The 22,212-nt window shown below is 37.5% G+C and overlaps 1 protein-coding gene across 2 annotated transcripts in view; it reads left to right on the top strand.

Annotated features, from left to right (window-relative positions):
* Window positions 1-22,212, top strand: part of SMYD1 (SET and MYND domain containing 1) — a 44,362-nt gene that overhangs the window by 5,304 nt on the left and 16,846 nt on the right. Inside the window, exons 3-5 of one of the 2 annotated variants that reach the window (XM_063457621.1) lie at window positions 1,866-2,079; window positions 9,170-9,300; window positions 19,745-19,783. In XM_063457621.1, the coding sequence (XP_063313691.1) occupies window positions 1,866-2,079; window positions 9,170-9,300; window positions 19,745-19,783 (384 nt within the window). The remainder of the gene's footprint in view (window positions 1-1,865; window positions 2,080-9,169; window positions 9,301-19,744; window positions 19,784-22,212) is intronic. The other variant, XM_063457622.1, reaches the window with a different exon arrangement.

Here is a 22,212-nt window from a genome sequence, read left to right as displayed (position 1 = left end):
CATAATTCTTTTTTGAAAGGTAACACCAAAATTCTAATCCTTTACTCAATAATTTTGACACATTTCTGTTCACAGTTTAGAAAATAATTTTTATGGTATATGTTGTGACCATGTGTTGACCTTCGCTTGTCTAATTACCAAATTTACATCAGATATTCCTTAACATTCAGAGGAATAAAAGTATACATACTGGAGAACAATGCCACAAGTGTTTGGTATCACCAGGTCAACATTTATTATCATATAACTAATAACACAATGAAAATTACTGCCATCCTTTGTATTTACAAAGTAAAACTGTGCACCACTTCAGTCGCACCTGGCTTCTACAGCCAACGTTTTGCTAAATATCTGGCATTCTCAGAAGACCTTTTTAGGAAACGCAAAATCCTTGTTGCTTTTGTTAATCCCAGAATAGGAAAAATTGGAAAATGGAAAACTGCTGCACGTTTTACAGTTGATAAAGGAGGCCCAAGTGCAACCTAATTAAAGGACCACTGAAGTCACCTTGACCACGTCCTCTCAATGAAATGGTCTGGGTGGAGTGGCCCTTTAGTTTTAACCTTGAAATGTAAAACAGTGTAGTTTTTGTAGGAACGGCTTCCTGAAAGCCATTACAGGTGCTTCCTTGTGAGAATCGACTCAAACTCAATTAAATGCTGTTCCTAGGGAAGCAGTTGATCGGTGCAGCAAGATTGATGATCATAACCATGGAGACATTAGAGTGCTCCGTTAACGGTGATTGGGCACAGGTGAATCACGCTTACCCGGGCAGATGTTTTGGAAGCCAAACAAGTAAAACTTCCTCTCAAGCTGAAGTGATGATGGTTAGCTGCTAAGGATACCACACAGTCTGTACTCCCAGAATCTTTGCATTATAACCACTTCTGTAAGCTGCAGTGAGTAAGTGGAGTGCCTGTTTAAATTTAATTAATTGAAAAAGATGTAAAACATAACATACAGGCATATAATTTCTAATTAGTGGGGTAATAGCTGCTTGATCCAAGGAGACATCTGACTGCTATTTTGGGGTTCAAGAAGGAACTTTTTCCTAGTTTATGGCAAAATTGGAAGCACTTCAGACTGTTTTTTTTTTTTTGCCTTCTTTTGGATCAACAGCAAAAAACATATGTGAGGAAGGCTGAACTTGATGGACTCAAGTCTCTTTTCAGCTATGTAACTATGTAACTATGTAACTATGTAATGGCATGTCAAAACACCCATTAAGAAACACCTATGTTCACATATATACAGTAATAGTGATTAGATTACACAATTCTCTATAGTAGATTAAAGTGGCTTTGTCATGTTTGTATGTTTGTTTTTCCTTTTGGTTTTCCTTTCCTCGTGAACCCTGTTGTCTGCAGTTCAACTGGGGGGGTTTATTTTATTGATGGATTGTGGTTAAATTTGATTGGCAACTGAAGCAGAACCTTGCTTTAAGCTATCATTGTCACATTTTGTCATGCTGACTGCTATACCTAAGGGAAATTTTCCTTTTTGCATTTAATGAAAATGCGAGAGCAGAACTTTAACCGCTATGAAAACTAAGGGAAGAGGAGAACCTAGATGTCCACTAATCCGTCAATGCATTTGTTAACTGCAGCAACTTTGGATTTGCTACACAAGTTAGATTTGAAGCTCGGGGACAGAGTTGTCACCTTTAAAATAACTCTGTAGAATATTTATGTTAAATCAATGAATCATTGTAACAGTAATGATGGATTATGTTAGAATGCTCCAAACACTTACAAAGCTTACAGTCTGTCTGCTGCTAGTCTAGCGGATGTAAAATGTCTTGATATTAATGTCTGAGAGAAGTGTATGATGGATACGATTTTTATTCCACTGTGTTTATTAACCAGGCTGGCTGCTAGAATCACGTGGAGGATTGAAAGGGAAGGAAGTGGCCTCACAGAGGGATGCTTAGTCTCCATCGATGATCTGGAGAACCATGTAGACAATTTTCAAGAGGAGGAAAAAAATGGGCTGATGGACGATGTACAGAGTTTTCTGGATTACTGGCCAAGCCAGAGTCAGCATTATAGCATGAACTATATATCTCATATCTTCGGGGTGGTAGGTGATACAATTAAAATTGCGTATACATCATATGTACAGCACATTTATGTATAGCAGGAATTTCACGCAAAGGTGTAATATATAAATTTTTAAGTGCGTTTACTCAGATTTGTGTTTATTTTACGTGCTTAGTGTATTTTTAGATACCTGGTAAATAGACCAGCACAACAGTGAGTTCTCTCATTTTCTCCTTAGGAGATTTTCATGCCTTCGCTATGCATATTTTTTTTAAATACATTTTTATGTAAAATTCCAAAAAAATTAGGGTTTACTTTACCACTTACAGATTGTTTTTTTTTTCTTTTCTTTTTTTTTTTGATTCTTAAAATTTCTTTATTTGATTTTTAACATATAACATACAGATATCTCGTATAAAAATATAGATATAATTCTTCCGATGTAACATACAAATTCCCATTTATACATACTTAGAACATCACACATATACAAAAACAGGACATAGTGGGATGAGAAAACAGCATAGAATGGTTACTTTGATTATGTATATGTATTTAACAATTCAATATGATGAAGCCCTAGATTATAGTCTATGGGAGCTACTGATTCCTTTCTAACAATTGTAAACATTTTTTACTCATTTCATATTTTCGTAAATTCTCCTTAATTCTAAATAATGTTATCTCGTTCTTAAGCTGTAAAACCAATTAGTTTTCCCAATTTTTATACTCAATTGTTGTGGGATTTTTCCATTTTCTGGCTATTAATATTTTTACTGCTACAAAAGCATGGTTTACTAAGTATTGTTGGTATAGACAAAGATCAGGCCAATGTAAGTGAAGTAGAGCAGTGATTGGGGATTGTTCTATCCAAATTTTATCCCAAATATACAATTTTCTAAAGACTTCCACCCATATTTTTTTTATTATTTTGCAGTTCCACCATATATGTATAAAACTACCAACTTCTGATCCACATCTCCAACATTGGTTGGACTCCCTTTGGTCGATTCTGTTTAATCTGCTAGGTACCAAATACCACCGATAGCATATTTTATAGTGTGTCTCAAATAGAATCGTATTATGGATATTTTTTTTAACTTGTGTCAACATATTGCCCCATTCTAATAAATCTATTTTTAGATTGCATTCTTGTTCCCAACTCTTTATCTGTTTAGATGATTTAATTTTAGGGGATGATCTTATCAGGGCATAACATTTGGCCATATTTTTGTTTGGATTTTCATTTCCAAAAATCTGTATTATGAGACTATTCCTATTATTATTACTGCTTGCAAGATTCTTCCCCAGACAGGATTTTATCCTTAAATATCGAAAAATCTCCGTTTGGGGGAGACCAAATACTTCTGACAAAGTTAGGAAATCTTTCATTTTATCTCTTAATAATATGTCTTCTAGTATTAGGATATTCCTTCCCCTCCAAGAGTCAATTTTTAAGTCGTTTATGAATACCTCTAATAAACCTATCTCCATAAACCCATAAAGATTTCCCAGCATTTTTAGTTTTTTTTTTAATCAAATACCATTCATTTAATAGATGGGAAAGGATTTTATTACCAATTACTTCTCCATGCTTTTTTGGTTGCCATATAGCCCTTGTTAGTTTTAACCCATTCAGTGTTTGGGTCTCTAAGCAATACCAAGCCAATTTTCGGGAGTCTATTTTTGTCAATAGCTGGGTATGATATACAATAGTGGCTTCGTAATGATTTATCATGTCTGGGAAATTTACCCCTCCATGTCCTATAGTATTGGTTAGTTGATCTAAGCTAATCCGCGGTCTTTTCCCTTTCCAAATAACATTTTTAATTGACCTTTGTACAATCTCTAACCAGGGTAGGGGAATTTTTAAAGGAACCATTCTAAAGAAGTAGGTCCATCTAGGAATTATATACGAATTAATTATATTTATCCTTCCCATCCAGCTAAAAAATAGACAGTTCCACTTTTTTTAATGTTATTCCAGTGGACTTCAATAGCTTCTTATAATTAATCTCCACTATTTTATCAATATCATCTGATATAAGTATGCCTAGATATTCAAAGCTGCCACTTACAGATTGTTATAATAAAGTATGTTACTATTTTTTTTATTGTGATAGATGAAAATATTACACCCTCTGCCTTACATAGATACTGTCCCTTAAACTACAATCTCAAATGGAATTCTGACTTTCCTATTATATATAAAAATTAAAGTTCTAGGCATGCCAACACCACCATACATTATTACTTTGTAAAACATAATATACAGGCTTCTAGAACATCAGATTACCTCACATTACATTATGGAGATATTAAATTTTCTACTAACCTTCCACTGATCACCGCTTTTTCCCTAAATACTAAGGCACTTTGCCAAGCCTGAATTATCTAGAAGAGAGGCTTACATAAAAAAAGAAGTCCATAGAAATGACACTGACAGAACATACTTATCACTAGAAGATGGCCTCGGGCTGCTACAGTGAGGAAAAAAGTATTTGGTCCCCTGCAGATTTTGAATGTATGCCCACTGACAAGGAAATGATCAGTCTATAATTTTAATAGAAGGTGTATTTTAACAGTCAGAGACAGAATAACAAAAAATAAAATCCCGAAAAACGCATGTCAAAAAAGTTATAAATTGATTTACATGTCAATGAGTGAAATAAGCATTTGACCTCTTCGACTTAGTAATTGGTGGCAAAACCCTTGTTGGCAATCACAGAGGTCAGACGTTTCTTGTAGTTGGCCACCAGGTTTGCACACATCTCAGGAGGGATTTTGTCCTACTCCTCTTTGCAGATCCTCTCCAAGTCATCAAGGTTTCCAGGCTGACATTTGACAACTCGAACCTTCAGCTCCCTCCACAGATTTTCCCTCACTGTATCTCAATGCAGTATAGTCGTGCCTCTCGAAGCCAGGTTGCAAATGACACGCTGAAGGTTTCAGCTTCCAAGTGACAGTATGGGTATCAGTTGAATCTATGTTTGACTTTCAAATGATTCCCACATTCTACCCCGCCTCAGGTCATGGTCAGGTCTTGGTCATGCTAGGTCATGGGTAAGACATATGATTGCACAATAGACTATAGTAACATTCAAGATTTTATTTTACTGACTTTTACTGTTTTTCTCTTCTACCATCTCCATCTGGCTATTTGCACCTTAGTGTACATCAAGCATGTCAAACTCAAAGTCTGGCACGGGCCACATAAACAAGGTTTAAGTTTATGTGGGCTGCAAAAAAAAACCCTTACATTTTCATAGAAACTTAGGTTTATTTTAAAAAGTACAGCATAAAAAAAAAACCAGCATTCCCCTCTACTAAACCACAGCACCCCCTCTGCCAAATCCCAGTCCCCCCTCTACTAAACCGAAGCACCCCCCTCTACCACCCTGTGCCAAATCTGATCCTCCTGCTGACACACACACATACAGACACACACATACTCACTGACAGACACACACATACTCACTGACAGATACACACACAGACTCACTGACAGATAAACACACATACTCACTGACAGACAAACACACATACTCACTGACAGACATGCACATACTCATTGACAGACACACACAAACACACTCACTGACAGACAGACACACAGACAGACACACACACATACAGACACACACACACATACACTGACAGACACACACACATACTCACTGACAGACAGACACACACACACACAGACAGACACACACACTCACTGACAGACACACACTGACAGAAACACACATTTACACATTCTTGCACACACATACTTTATTTATTCCTCCTTACGTTTTGGAGCTGATGTGGGGCATCTCCCTGGGGTCCTTCCTGCTCCTCATGGCTCCCTCGCGTGGTTTAGGGATGCCGGGTGCCGGAATAGGACGTCATATTCTGGCTCCTGGCTTCACTACAGACGGCGCGCGCGAGGGAGCAGTGAGGAGCAGGAACACTGAGCTCCCTCACTGGCCCTCCTCCCCGGCCAAGTAAGTTTTAATAGAGTAGGCAGGTGCCTACTCTGCTATAACACCAGCACGTACTCGCGGCTCACTGGGCCGCAAAGATGGTCCTTAGTTTGACATGCTTGGTGTACATGGTTCATGTGAGCTCTAAGGTCCATATAGCAAGTTGACTGCTTTCTTTTTACCCTGAAGTGATCTCTTGTTGCACATACCTAGGCTCTGCATGGGAAGCCATTAAAAAAAAAATCATAAAAACAATTTTTTTTTCCTTCTTAAACATGATGAAAGAATTATTATATAAAAATTGTTTTCAGGTGACAGTTGTCCTTTAAGCCTTCTTTGGTCAGAAGCAGCCCTTATCTGCTAACACTGAGCTCAATGTGATGATCTGTAAAATATCTTAGTATATATTTTTGAGATGCCCAGTGCTTGCACATATGTTTTTATGAACATGCGCTGGTTTTTCATTAAATGCAAGGTTTTCGGTTGAATAGTCTATTTTGGTTGATGGTCTGTAAAATGTCTTAGTATATATTTTTGAGATGCCTAGGTTTGTGGTTGAATAAGCAGTGCTTCTTACTAAAGTTGTCCCCATAATAAATCAAGGATAAGCTAGAATATGAAGTGAAGAGAAATATAAATGTACATGTATGAGGAGGCCGAATTCACAAAGACCCTGTGGGGGTCCAGTTACTAGGAGGGCATGTAAAGGTGAGTTCTACTTACATGAACCTTTCACTCACTGGCACCACCATAATCCTCCGATGGGTTCTCGTTCAGAGGCCAGGAGCCGACACCACTGCTGTATATTCGCTCACGCGTGAGAGCAATGCATTGAGGTCTATGGAGGATCCCTCGAGCCCACGGGATCCTCCATAGACAGAGCCAATTCCTTGCAGCCGTCACCGATGATATCTGGAAATTGACACTTCTAGACAGCAGTAACACCTCCTAGTGTCTAGAGGTGTCAGGTGTAAGAAATATACAGAGACAAAATAGTCCCTAATTTGTCTCAGTAAATCTCTTGACTGGGCTTGAATTTCTTTGAAATCCCAACATACTCAAAAAGAGTATTTCATAAAGATTCTATTTTTATGAAATACCAATTTTTGGGGGGAGGGAGGGGGTAAGAATCAGAGGATATGAGACTAAAATGAATGTTGTTAGAATTAGCTGTTTATGAGAAAACTGAATTCTTATAATTCTTATTATATTTATATATACAAACAAATTCCGTAGCGCTTTTCAGTGGGTGGACTAACAAACATGTAATTGTAACCAGACAAATTGGACGCACAGTAATAGAGGGGCTAAAGAGCTTACAGTGAGGGAAAAAAATATTTGATCCCCTGCTGATTTTGAACATTTGTCCACTGACAAAGAAATGATCAGTCTATAATTTTAATGGTAGGTGTGTTTTAGCAAATGGAAAAAGCACAAAATAACTGTCAGTCTACTTAGGTCTGGTGCGCTATGCAAGATCTCACCTCGTGGAGTTTCAATGATCATGAGAATGGTGAAGAATCAGTCCAGAACTACACGGGAGGAGCTTGTTAATGATCTCAAGGCAGCTGGGACCATAGTCACCAAGAAAACAATTGGCAACACACTACGCCATGAAGGACTGAAATCCTGCAGTGCCTGGAAGGCCCCCCTGCTCAATAAAAGCACAGCCCGTCTGAAGTTTGCAAATGAACATCTGAATGATTCAGAGAAGAACTGGGTGAAAGTGTTGTGTTCAGATGAGACCAGAATCAAGCTCTTTGGCATCAATGCACCGTGTTTGTAGGAGGAGGAATGCTGCCTATGACCCCAAGAACACCATCCCCACCATCAAACAGAGGTGGAAACATTATGCTTTGGGTTGTTTTTCTGCTAAGGGGACAGGTCAACTTCACTGCATCAAAGGGATGATGGGTGGGGGCCATGTACCTCCTTCCCCTTAGCCAGGGCATTGAAAATGGGTCGTGGATGGGTATTCCAGCATGACAATGACCCAAAACACACAACCAAGGCAACAAAGGAGTGGCTCAAGAAGAAGTACATTAAGGTCCTGGAGTGGCCTATCCAGTCTCCAGACCTTAATACCATAGAAAATCTGTAGAGGGAGCTGAAGGTTCGAGTTGCCAATTATCAGCCTCGAAACCTTGATGACTTGGAGAGTATCTGCAAAGAGGAGTGGGACAAAATCCCTCCTGAGATGTGTGCAAACCTGGTGGCCAACTACAAGAAACGTCTGACCTCTGTGATTGCCAACAAGGGTTTTGCCACTAAGTACTAAGTCAAAGGGGTCAAATACTTATATTACTCATTGACATGTAAATCAATTTATAGCTTTTTTGACATGTATTTTTCAGGATTTTTTTGTTTTGTTATTTTGTCTCTCACTGTTAAAATACAACTACCATTAAAATTATAGACAGATCATTTCTTTGTCAGTGGGCAAAAGTTCAAAATCAGCAGGGGATCAAATACTTTTTCCCCTCACTGTACATGCTAGAGGGAGTGGGGCAAAGTAACACAAAAGGTAAGGGGAGTATTAGGGAAGTAGATTGGTAGAATAGTATTCAGTGACTTAGTGTGGGATTTTGGAGCCATTAACAGTTTCATTGATATGCTTTTGTGAAAAAGTGAGTTTTTAATGATTTTTTTTAAAGGAGTGGAGACTAGGTGAGCATCTAACGGAAAAGGGAAGGGAGTTCCATAGGAATAGTGCAGCCCTAGACAAGTCTTGAATGCAGCATCAGAGGTGGGAGTATAAACAGAGGATAGACACAGGTCTTCAGCAGAGCAAATGGACCTAGACGGGACATACTTGTGTATTAGGGAGGATAGATAGGTGGGAGCAGCATTATGTAGAGATTTGAAAGCAAGAACCAGAATTTTATATTGAGCCCTATATCTTATGGGAAACCAATGCATGGACTGACATAGGGGTGAGGTGTGGGAGGTCCGGGCGGACAGGAAGGTGAGCCTCGCCGACGCATTGAGAGATAGCACAAATAAATTAACTGTTAGTATGTTTAAAGATAAACAGAAACTATTACTGGAAAAGCAAAAGCTGTTACTGTATTATAATTCATGTTTTGTTATGCGATATTAAACCTTTTTTTTTTTTTTTACTAATATGCCCCTGGATTTTCCTGTATATGTTTTTATGGACAGATAAGCTGCAATGGTTTCACTTTAAGTGACCAAAGAGGACTACAAGCTGTTGGCGTAGGAATCTTCCCAAACCTCTGTCTCGTTAACCACGACTGCTGGCCAAACTGCACTGTAATATTCAACAATGGCAAGTAAGTGACATATTTTAGAATATATAAAGTAAAGCGTGATATTTTAATGATATAATGCTCTGACTACTTTTTCATTAATGGATATAATTCTTACAACCTAAGTGTATTCATGGGTTTTAAAATAGATCACATGTGAAATGGGGGTGTAATTAGGTTCCAAGACGTCACAGCTGTTACTAATAAGAATAATTCATGTTTTTTGGATAGCTTTGCTCAAGTTTGACTATACTCGGAAATGTATTCAGTAAACAGTGAACTGTGTTCAAATTAATACTAGATTTGCAAACTGTAGACTATACTTTCAATATAACATTTTTATTTTGGTATTAAATTTACAAAGTCAGTTTTTATTTTAGCACATTGCATTTTTTTTAGCAAACAATACCACCAGTATAGACATATACGTATACGGTATATGTAATATTTTTTTGACTGGTGTTAAATCCTTTGATATGACAATGATATTTTTCTTTATATAAGATGTTAATCTATCTCTAACCAGTCTAACCTATTATAAGGCTGAGACAGAGCTATGCCAGAATGTTGCGGTAAAATTCACATAGTTCTTTCCTCTCAATATTCCATACTTTATTGCAAACATTCCAAAACATGTGCTTTTTAAAAAAAAAAAAAAAAAAATCTTTTTTATTGTCCTGTCCAGCTATCCCGATTTTGTTCCCTGATGTCCAACATCTGGACTTACCAGTGATGACTTAGCTGTTAGCTTTCAGATGTAGAGGAGTGACAGTTGAACTTCTACTCCAAGAAACCCTTGTTGTGTCCACAAATAACTGCTAAAAAATAAAAATCAGCAGTATTTAGTGTAGACAATGAAGTGAGTGTCATATACTTCCTGGTTTGGTGAGAGCTCACTGCCGATCATGCACAGCATGGACATATTCAGCAAAATCAGGAACTTCACTAATTATCAGGTTTTTTTAAATTGATGGTTTTTGAATATTTTTGAATATTGTTTATGCATTGTCTGTATAATGAACTAAAAATAATGGATCAAATATTAGCAGAGGATTATTTGATCCATTCTTTTTAGTTCGTTATACAGGGCAGAGCTGACTGTAGGTCTTACCAAGCAGTCTGTCATCCTGGATCCCATGTTCCCGTTAAAACTGAGCACATGACCAGTGATGTTACTTGAGTCATTGGCATCCCAAATGCTTGCCCTTCTTTCACCCCCTCCGTTAGATTTCATCCTTGTCAAAGCTGACAAGTATGATGTTCCCCTATTTATTCTAGTTTTTTTTTTGTCGTTTTAAATATAATTTATTAAATGTTTTCTTAAATACATGAATAATAAAACATCACAATTCAATTTTAGAAGTTTGTTAAATACAAAATACAAATCACAATTCTTTCAACAGTGCCCATGTTAAAGATAGGGACATAGAGGAGTAAGAGGCGGGAGTGAAAAAAAAAAAAAGAAAAAAATATAATGAATAAATATCTATATGAATAAATAAATGAAAAAAAACTTTTCCCCTTCCCCCAATCTCCCTTACACCTCTAGTTACCATTATGGCTTCCAGATATTAATTTATCCCTGGTTGTAATCAATAAATATAATTTGTAACATTCTTCTCCTCCATTCCTTCTTCCATACATACATACATATATACTTTGTTCAAACATATATTTCATTTTATATATAACATATTTCGGGTTATGGGAGTATTACTTAGTAAGACCTTTCACCCTATGCGTTTCACCTTCCCCTCTATATACAATGACAGAGTGTCCTTTAACAACCATTTTAACAAAACGTTACTTGTCGCGGTGAGCATCATACCCATGAGGGACTAGTTATTTAAGAAAAGTTTAAACCATGGTGACCAAATTTTATAAAATGAGGTTAAATTACTATTCGTCTCATAAAAGTAATATTCCATTTTCCCTTGGTGTGAGATCCGACTTATTATTTGTGCCCATTCTGGAGAGTTTACTCTACGCCATAGCTATGGCTATACATTTCTTAATTGCCAATAAGATATTAATTATTAGATATCTAGTGTGTTTATCTGACTTAGGTAGTTCTAAATGAAATAACCAGACATAAGAGACATAAGAGATTTTTTTTTATATGATTCCCTCATTTTTAATCTTGTACAATTTTGGGCATTCCCACCAGATACGGTAAATAGTGCCTGAAGGCTGATTGCACCTCCAACATGAATTGATAGTTTATCAAATTTACTTATTCTTTGGGGATCAAGATACCATCTGCGGATTAATTTATAGAAAGTTTTCTGTAAGTTGACGGAATGCACTGATTTCTTTACCTCTGGCCAGATTTTACACCAAGTCTGAAAAGAGAATTCTTTATCAAAATCTCTTTCCCACTTTCCTATAGAAATAATAAGTGGGGAGTTCTGATTAATTATTAATACATTCTTTACTCTGGAGATTAATTTATTCCTATGTTGTTTCTTAATAAAATCATCAATAATAGTTGAGTCAGTAATAAGGTTATGTTTGAAAAAGTTTTTAATCCTCAAATAGGGAAAAACGTCCGGACCTATTAGGTTATAATCTTCCTTCAGCTGGCTAAATGTTCTTATACCTATGTTAGACTGAATATCTGCAAAAGTATTCATGTTCCTCTCTATCCATCCATTTAAATCTAAATATTGTATATACAGACTAAGAACCTTTAATAGTGTGGATGAGGTAAATACGTGCTTGATACCAAACCTGTCTCTGACCTGTGCCCCTGTTTTGACTGCATCTCTTAAGATTATATTGTTCAAATGTAAGGCTTTTATAAGAGAAGGTTTAATCCATAGTAAGTCGAATGGATTTTGACCTTTTAAGTAGAATTTCTCACAATGAAACCATCCCTTGCTTCAGTTGTTTTCTATTGCTCCAAATAGTATATAGTTACAAGTTACACGTTAACATTGTAGTATCTAAGTATTCAATCCAATTTTTATTCCATTTGAATTTATACCTTTCTAGCAGCATTTGTTTTTGAGATAAAGTCAATCCATTTGCTGTTACTTGAGTTTTAAATAAATTTAATTGATAATTAGATAGAGCGCTGTATTCCCCTATTGTTGATAATAGTGCAGGGATAGACATTTTAGGAGATGTAACAGTTAGTATGATATCATCAGAGTATAATGTATCTTTAAAAGTTTGGTTATTAATTGCAATACCTTTAATTGCCTCTGTTGATCTGATCAGAGCTGCCAGGGGTTCGATAAAAATTGCATACAGAGAGGGCAACCCTGCCTCGTTTCATTATAAAAGCTTAAAAATGTTGTTAACCTTAAACTGGCCTTGAATCCCAAAGGAGTCCAAAGTCTTAGACAAAAAAAATCCAGCTTACCCTATAAAAGACCTTCTCGACGTCTAACGCCAAGAAGACTGATGGGATAGCTTATGCCTGAATCTCTGAGATTAAGTCTATTAGTTTGTGAGAATTGTCTTCCCCTGTTCTTCCTGGAATAAATCCAGATTAATCCAGATTAATTATTTCTGCTATTATATTTTTTAATCTTTAAACCAAAATTTTTGAAAATATTTTAATTTCTAAATTTATTAGTGATATTGGTCTGTAGTTTTCTAAAAGAGTGGGATCTTTCCCTATTTTTGGGATTGGCCAGATAGAAGCCTGTAACAGCTCATCCGGTATGTTCCCTCTCTCTCCCAAAAACTTCAATAGCCTGATCAGCAACAGGGAAATCACGGGGTCCTCAATTTTATAGAATAACGCAGTGTATCCATCAGGACCCGGTGATTTCCCAGTTTTTAATTTTTAAATTGTGTCCCTTACCTCTTTCAACAAAAAAGATTTATTAAGAAAATCTTGAGCCTGGTCAGTAATTCGAGGCAATTTTAGTTTCGACAAAAAATCCTTCAGCGCAATCTTGGGAATCTGTCCCTGTTTGAGATTATATAGTGACTGGTAGTAGTTCTTAAAAGCTTCTGCAATTTTAGATGGTTCTAATATAACTTTCCCACCCACAACAACGCACTGAATCCTTGATCTTTCATTTTTCTTTGCTTAAGTTTATATGTTAGTGTTTTCTCCACTCTATTGCTTGAAAAATAATTTTTTTGTCTAGAATTATAGCCTTTCAAGCTTCTCATCCAATTTCCCTTTAATCTCCTTTTGGACATTATTTATTTTTTCCACAGTGATGGGGTTGGGATTCAGTTTATTTACTCTTTCTAGATTCGCTAACTCTAAATATAAGTCTAAGATAGGCTTCCCTTTCATTTTTCTAATATATACATCCATTTTGATTACCGTATTTATCGGCGTATAACACGGGCCAGCGTATAACACGCACCTCATTTTAAGAAAGAAATTCCATGAAATTTCCCCCCCTCCCATAGTATTCCCCCCCTCATCCCATAGTGTCCCCCCCCCCCTTTCCATAGTATTCTCCCCACCTCCCATAGTATTCTCCACCCCCTCCCATAGTATTCTCCCCCCTCATCCCATAGTGTCCCCCCTTTTCATAGTATTCTCCCCCCTTTCCATAGTATTCTCCCCCCCTCCCATAGTATTATCCACCCCTCCCATAGTATTCTCCCCCCTTTCCATAGTATTCTCCCCACCTCCCATAGTATTCTCCACCCCCTCCCATAGTATTCTCCCCCCTCATCCCATAGTGTCCCCCCCTTTTCATAGTATTCTCCCCCCTTTTCATAGTATTCTCCCCCCATCCCATAGTATTATCCACCCCCTCCCATAGTATTCTCCCCCCCCTCATCCCATAGTGTCCCCCCCTTTTCATAGTATTCTCCCCCCTTTCCATAGTATTCTCCACCCCCTCCCATAGTGTTCCCCCCTCATCCCATAGTGTTCCCCCCCTCATCCCATAGTGTCCCCCCTTTCCATAGTATTCTCCCCTCCTCCCATAGTATTCTCCCCCATAGTATTCTCCCCCCCATAGTATTCTCCCCCCCTCCCATAGTATCCTCCACCCCCTCCCATAGTATTCTCCCCCCTCCCATAGTATTCTCCCCCCCCTCCCATAGTATTCTCCCCCCCCCTCCCATAGTATTCTCCACCCCCCTCCCATAGTATTCTCCACCCCCTTCCATAGTGTCCCCTAGTGCACTTTCCCTTGTCCCATAATTACTTATCTGTCTTGAAGCGTGGGCCGGCTTCACAGTGCGCACCGCGGTACAGGAACTTCAATTTCAGGTTCCGGTTTCCGGCGGGACTGAAAGGAACTTGTGCACACTTCCTTTCAGTCCCGCCGGAAACCGGAACCTGAAATTGAAGTTCCAGTACCACGGTGCGCGCTGTGAAGCCGGCCCACGCTTCAAGACAGGTAAGTAAATATGGGATATCGGCGTATAACACGCACCCATCATTTTCCCCCTATTTTCGGGGAGAAAAAGTGCGTGTTATACGCCGATAAATACGGTAAATATCCCCTGATTGTACATTTTAGAGCACTTCATAATATTGGGTCTACAACCTCATTGTTATCATTACATTGTAAAAATTGTTGTATTTCTTTACATAACTCTTGTTTAGCTGTGTCTGAAATCAAATTAAATGCATTCATTCTCCAATCAGATCTTACTTTCTAATTAGAATTATTTTCAAAGATGCAGAAAACAGGAGCATGGTTGGACCATGATATATTGCCTATATTTGAAGAAATACATTTTCCAAAATTTGCAAACTTTGTAAAGATGGTATCAATCCTAGAATATGATAGGTTTTTTATTTGAATAAAAAGTTAAATCTCTCCCAGTTGGGTGTCGGGTCCTCCAGATATCATATAAGTTGTATTTTACTAGACAGCTGGCTAATTTTTGAGCATAAGTCTTGTTCTTCTTATCTTACGTTATTGCCTTACTTAATCTTTTATCTTAACTGAAATCGATGACTAAGTTCATGTCACCCCCCATAATTAATACTCCGTTTGAATATTTCTCTATTTTTTCAAACAATGAGCCCAAAAACTTAACAGGAAAATCATTTGGACTGTAGAAGTTTGAGAGCGTATAGATCACATCGTCTAATTTACAGATAAGGATAACATATCTTCCGTTACAGTCTGACTCATGGGAAATATATTCAAATTTCAGGTCTTTCGATTTAATTAAAGCTAAGCATCTTTTTTTATTATCTTTCAAACCTGCTTCATATATCACCGTAAATGTCTTATATCTCCAAAAAGCAGATCCGTTACTATCCCAATGAGTTTACACTTATTGGTCTGGTCTGCTGAGTTTTCTCTCCTTCCTTCTCTTTCTACTTTTTAGGATCCATTATAGGAGGAAGGAAGATAAAAAAAAAAAAAAAAAAGTTTGATATGAATTCAAATTGAATTGGAATAGCTCCCCTCCTTTTGTTTCTTCTTTCTTTCTTTCTTCCTTCCCTTTTCTTTTTTTACCTAGTAAGGGTAAAAATATTTTGAACTATAGAATCAAGACTTCTATATTCAGGTGTATATTCTTGAATTCACTTGATTCTTGCAGGAATATTTAAGGCAATTAATCAAAGGAATGGCTGAGAGTTTTCGAATTGTAAGAGTTGGAGGTCTTTTTTTTTTTTTTTTTGGCTTTTTAAAAGACTCATTTTCTTTTTGCTCCAGCTTATTGCCAGAGATTCAAGTTTAAATATTTGCAGTTACCTAAAAAAAAAGTTCTCCTGCCTTTTACTTGGAGATATCCTGCTTATACCCCCCTCCAGCCAGTACACAATGCCTTACTGCAATCAGTGCTCGGTTCCCCACTCCAGATGGTTATGGTCTGATCAAGATGCTTTTCCCAACGGCACCTTTCTTCTCTGTCAGAGGTTCTTACTCTGTGCGCCTGCATTACAGGCTTCCCAGTCGTCCCTTATTCAGGCACCCTCAGACTTCGTATGTACAGAGTAGTTGTGCCCGTAATCTGCCACTTCAGAGACAATGTCAGCCACTTGCCAAAGCCCTAAAGCCGCGTAGTCAGCTTCTGCATTAGCCTCCTACAACACCACGCATCCCTCTCCTCTCCCAGCTCGCCAACACGCCCTTGTGTCATCACGTGATCACGTCATCATGTAGGTAATGATGTTCCCCTATTTATTCTGATCCCCATGTGCAAAAGGGAGCATTGATCTTGTGGGGAACAAAGGCAACGGAACTTTTAGGTTTGTGATCCCTAAACCTGCAGCTCTCATTGCTTTCTATTTAGTTTTATTCACCAAACACATTAGAGGCATAATGGGACGGGTATTATAGGGATGAAAGAGTGCCTGATATGGGACATCGCATGAGAAATAGTGAGAGGGAAAAAACAAATAAACTCCCACAGTACACCTAAAAAGGGTGGAACTCAAATGACTTGTGTGTCTCATGGAAAACCATATATATTTTTTTGTCTTTAACCCCTTAAGGTCCCAACTTCTGGAATAAAAGGGAATCATGACATGTCACACGTCATGTGTCCTTAAGGGGTTAAAACCATCTTCAGATTATTATCACCTGAATAGAACTCTCCTCCAGGGCCCTCACTCTGTACAGTAACCCAGTACGTCACCCACCAGCTGTCTGAAAACACAAGGTTGTCCTCTCACTATTTAAAGCCCAATGTCAGTCTGAGCTACTAGTGATAACAGCTTCCGTGTTTGGCCTAACTTGTACATTCAAAGCATCTGCCTGGAAAATTTATTTATGAATTTCCAGAATTACTTTGTGATGTCTTCCTCAGCTATTTTGCCCAGTTTGTTGAGCATTTTGGGTATTTTTCTTTATAATTCATGATTATTCCAATTAGGAGTTCAGAGTTTTTAATTTAGATGATAGCTCATTACTTCAATCCCCTCTCAACCAGTCTTTATCTCACATTTCTTTCATCACTACAATCTATTCTGGATGTCTCTGTAGATTGCTCCATCTGTTTCTCAGTGTGGCCAATTCCTACGTTACTCAAAATCCAGTCCTTCACCTATCAAGCCTTAAAGTGATTCTTTCACATGTAATATGGCAGACTCCCACTGTAAACTCATAATAACTGTATGTATATGCTGCATCAGCCAAACAATTGGCAGATTTTAGACTATTGTAAAAGGTGACATAGTTTTGGCCATTTTTCTGTCTCTTAGTTTTGGATTTCTGAGTTATTCTATCTAGAGGTCTCCATCATTTGTTGTGGTAGCTAAGTATGATCCTTTTTGCACAGTTTCACCCATGCTCTACCTGCTGTCTTTACCCTAAAAGACAGGGCAAGGTCTCTTAAGCTTAAAAGTTTCCAGGTATACTAAACCCGATAAATGCAACTAGATTGAAAGCTGATAGCATTGTCCTAAAGACATTTTATCCCAGCTCTATTTGTTGGCTTTAGGCATGTATCCTCCCCACTCTCCCTAAGCTACGGTAATCTATCTACTGTGAGTGTATGGTTGTTCATCATGAGACATTTAGTCCCACCGGGTGGTAAAGGAACACAATCACTGGGTTACAGTATATTCTGTACAAGGCAAGTGTATTAGTCAATTTATTTGGCTTAGCTATATCCCAGGAGCTGTGAGCTATGGAAATATCCCTTATTTATTAGTGAGTTAGTTCAGCAACTGTTATAAAGTGGCTTTACAAGCGGTGTCCTCTTAGCATTTATCCCATTGACATTTCTGTGACATTTCATTCATTGATGTGTCCTTCTGTGGCTCATCCAGGCTAAACGAACAGCTGCCAGCTGATCTTGTTACCGTATAACCGTATAATCCAGCAGGTGTTTAAGGTTTTATCTGCAGGACTCCCAGATTAAAGGACAGCAACAACAAGAAACGGAAGCCAAGGTGGTTAGAGAGGGTTTTATAAAATGACTCTTTCTGGAACAGAGTTCTAAAAGTGGAACAATCGATATGGAAGCAATGGAATGTTCCAGCTGCTTTATAAAAACAAATTAGGCTTTACTGGTGCCCCTCTCCCCCTGTAACATGGTTGGTCAGTAAGGGAGTATGTCTGCAGGGGGAACATTTAAGGAATATATGTGACACGGTGTTACCCTCAACATATTTCCATTTAATTGTTTGCTACCCAGTTTAACCTGTTGTTTTCCTTGTTGAAAGCACAGACTACATATCAGTTTAATTTTCATTTAAAGCCATTGCAGTATTAACATTTTATAATATTTAATATAAAAAATGTTGTACAGCTTTAAAAAAAAAAAAAAGTTATTAATTAATTAATTATTAATTGGTTACTTATGAACTGTGTATCACAGTCATGTTTATTTATAAATTATACTGTATATTGAGAGTTGTACCTGGATTTTTAGCAAAACCTTTTTTTTTTTTTAAAGCAAAAGTATTACCATTTTTATTTTCTGTTAATTTAAAGATTCTTTTATTTCTCTGTATGGTTAGATGCCCTCCTATATTGTGAATTAAATGTTAATTGAAAGTATGTAAATTATTTATTTTCTCATATAGAAAAATGGCTACGTATTAGGCATTCACATATAAGGTGTATTTACTACGTCAAAGGGACACTATAGTCACCTGAACAACTTTAGCTTAATGAAGCAGTTTTGGTGTATAGAACATGCCCCTGCAGACTCACTGCTCAATCCTCTGCCATTTAGGAGTTGAATCCCTTTGTTTATGAACCCTAGTCACACCTCCCTGCATGTGACTTGCACAGCCTTCCATAAACACTTCCTGTAAAGAGAGCCCTATTTAGGCTTTCCTTATTGCAAGTTCTGTTTAATTAAGATTTTCTTATCCCATGCCATGTTAATAGCTTGCTAGACCCTGCAAGAGCCTCCTGTAAGTGATTAAAGTTCAATTTAGAGATTGTGATACAATTATTTAAGGTAAATTACATGTTTGAAAGTGAAACCAGTTTTTTTTTTCATGCAGGCTCTGTCAATCATAGCCAGGGGAGGTGTGGCTAGGGCTGCATAAACAGAAACAAAGTGATTTAACTCCTAAATGACAGGGAATTGAGCAGTGAAATTGCAGGGGAATGATCTATACACTAAAACTGCTTTATTTAGCTAAAGTAATTTAGGTGACTATAGTGTCCCTTTAAGTGCTTACCGTGAAATGAACAAAGTTAGTTACAGGGTACAATGCAATGGCCTGCACACCCCGGTAATCAGACTTAAGTAAATAATTTCTAATGAGAAAAATCACTCAGATATACTGTTTATTAGTTGATAACTAACACTTACCACTCTGCCTTCTTTGTTTGTTAATAAAGTTTTGCATTTTTTGAATAAGCTTTATTTGTATAGTAAAATAAGTCCACAGTTTTTAATAAGTTAATCAAAGAATAGTAATTTTCTTCATTTAAAGTTTTATTTTCCATTTAATACATGTTAGCAATTTATACATCTAAATGAGCAGAATATTGATACATAGTTTAAATTGTAAACAAATTAATGTTGGTCCCAGAATCCTTTGCTCCCTGAGATGGGCCTTTTTTTTTATTTTTTACAAATGTGCAATGTAGACTCTTGTTTTGTTTTTCAGTCATGAGGCTGTTAAATCAATGTATCATACTCAGATGAGGTTGGTAAATGTGAGCATCCCATCACTTGTGGCCCCTCACTCCTCTCCTTATGTCAAACAATTAACAATCATAAGGCATTGTGCCTGTATATGAACTGCTGCACATCTATCCTTCCCTCATACATTTGTATCAACCTGATCAACTGCCCGTTAATATTCATGTTGATGATCCGCTTGTCTCATTCTAACCAAATTTCCCACTTGTCCATATCACACCACCTGTCGTAGTAAGCATTGAGCACAGTATGCTACTTGTACTTCATCAGAACGCATGGACTTCTACATATTGTAGACTTTGTTTGAAAATTGAAATCTATATTAGCATTTTTTTCTCTGTAATTTTGCATCTCATACTAATGATTTTTTTTACATAAGTTGAAAAATACTAAAATACTAAATGATCTACATATGTATCTGATACCATATTTTACTTTTGTGAAGTCAATATAAATCATGTTTTGTCTTTTAATGATGCCAAGCCACACTAGATAATAACGCTCAATTCATCTGGAATACTGATGAGATCCGATGTTGTCAATGACAACTAAAAAATAAATAAAAAATAAAAATATTTTTTTTTATAGGAAAATCTTATATATATTCCTGACTTCTAAAATGAGGTAAAATCACAATGGACTTAGGACGCACCAATTTTTGGTTTACTTGACATTTTTCCTTTATATTTATATTTGTATATAATTATTATTTTGGTAAGTCTAAATATGGGCACAATAATGCGTATATTCAGTAATTATTGAGTTGCAGTGGATTAATAACGAACAGTTTTTTCTAGCTTGGCATTTTTATAAGCTGTAAACTCTCTACGACTTATTGTTTAGAGCAGTGGTTTCCAAACCAGTCCTCAAGGCATGCCTACCAGTCCAGGATTTAGGGATTACCCAGTTGTGTCTATGGTGTTTTTAGAAAGAAAAAAAAAAACCTTAGACACAACTGGGTAATCCCTAAATCCTGGACTGGTAGGCCCGCCTTGAAGACTGGTTTGGAAACCACTGGTTTAGAGAAAGCTGTTAAATGTTGGAGAGTTAAAACAACTGATGTTATTCTCATTTTGAAATCAGTTGAAAACATTAAGTTATGTCCCTTCATCTGTCCCCTTGTTGATTACCTTCAAAGTAACGACAGACCGTCAACGTTTCAGATGGTCTGATAATACAAAATTAACTCAGCTGTATTATCATTGCTGTCAATTTCATCCAATATGGATGACATTGATTAGCTAAGAGTGCTGGTCTAACTCTCCCCCGTACTGTCATCCAGTCAATATTGTCCAGGTTGGACTACTATGATATTGCTGATGTGGTAATTCTGCATTATTAAAGGGACACCATAGGCATCAAACCAACTTTAGCTTAATGAAGCAGTTTTGGTGTACAGCTCATTCCCCTGCGGTCTCACTGCTCAATTCTGTGCCATTTATGAATTCAATCACATTTGTTTCTGTTTATGCAGCCCTAGTCACACCTCCCCTGGTTGTGACTCACACAGCCTGCATGAAAACAAAATGGTTTATTTTCAATTAGCTGTTAACTTATTTTAGACATTTCTATATCCTGCTCTGTAAATTGAGCTTTAAGGACCACTATAGTGCCAGGAAAACATACTCGTTTTCCTGGCACTATAGTGCCCTGAGGGTGCCCCCACCCTCAAGGTCCCACTCCCGCCGGGCTCTGGAGAGAGGAAGGGGTTAAAATTTTACCTTTCTCCAGCGCCGGGCGGGGAGTTTTCCTCCTCCTCTCCTCCTTCCTCGCGACGTCATTGGCTGAATGCGCATGCACGTCAGGAGCCACTGTGATTTTCACAGTGAGAAGCACGCAAGCGCCTCTAGTGGCTGTCAATGAGACAGCCACTAGAGGCTCTGGAGGCTGGATTAACCCTCAGTGTAAACATAGCAGTTTCTCTGAAACTGCTATGTTTATTAAAACAAGGGTTAACCCTAGCTGGACCAGGCACCCAGACCACTTCATTAAGCTGAAGTGGTCTGGGTGCCTATAGTGGTCCTTTAACCACACACAGGAGGCTCCTGCAGGGCCTAACAGGCTATTAATGGAGCAGGAGATGAGAAATTCCAATGGGAAATATAAATATTCCATCTCACTTTACAGGAAGTGTTCAGGAAGGCCGTGTAAGTCACAAGTAGGGGAGGTGTGACTAGTAAAGTAACTCCTAAGTGGCAGAGAATTGAGCGGTGAGACTGCAGGGCGCAAGATTTGTACACCAAAATGACTTAATTAAGCTAAAGTTATTTTGGTGCCTATAGTATCCCTTTAAAACTGCAAAGATTAGATTGGCCCTTGGGTGCCAGGAAGAATTTCTGTTTTTATCTAACTTTTCTTAAACAGTATGATATTAAACTAGGGAACGTGAACACAAAACAGCATAACCAGAACAGGATGCTTAGTGTTTATTTT

The sequence above is a fragment of the Pelobates fuscus genome, chromosome 6, assembly GCF_036172605.1.
Source record: "Pelobates fuscus isolate aPelFus1 chromosome 6, aPelFus1.pri, whole genome shotgun sequence".
In the NCBI taxonomy this organism is placed as follows: domain Eukaryota; kingdom Metazoa; phylum Chordata; class Amphibia; order Anura; family Pelobatidae; genus Pelobates; species Pelobates fuscus.
This window is presented reverse-complemented; position numbering and strand designations above follow the sequence as displayed.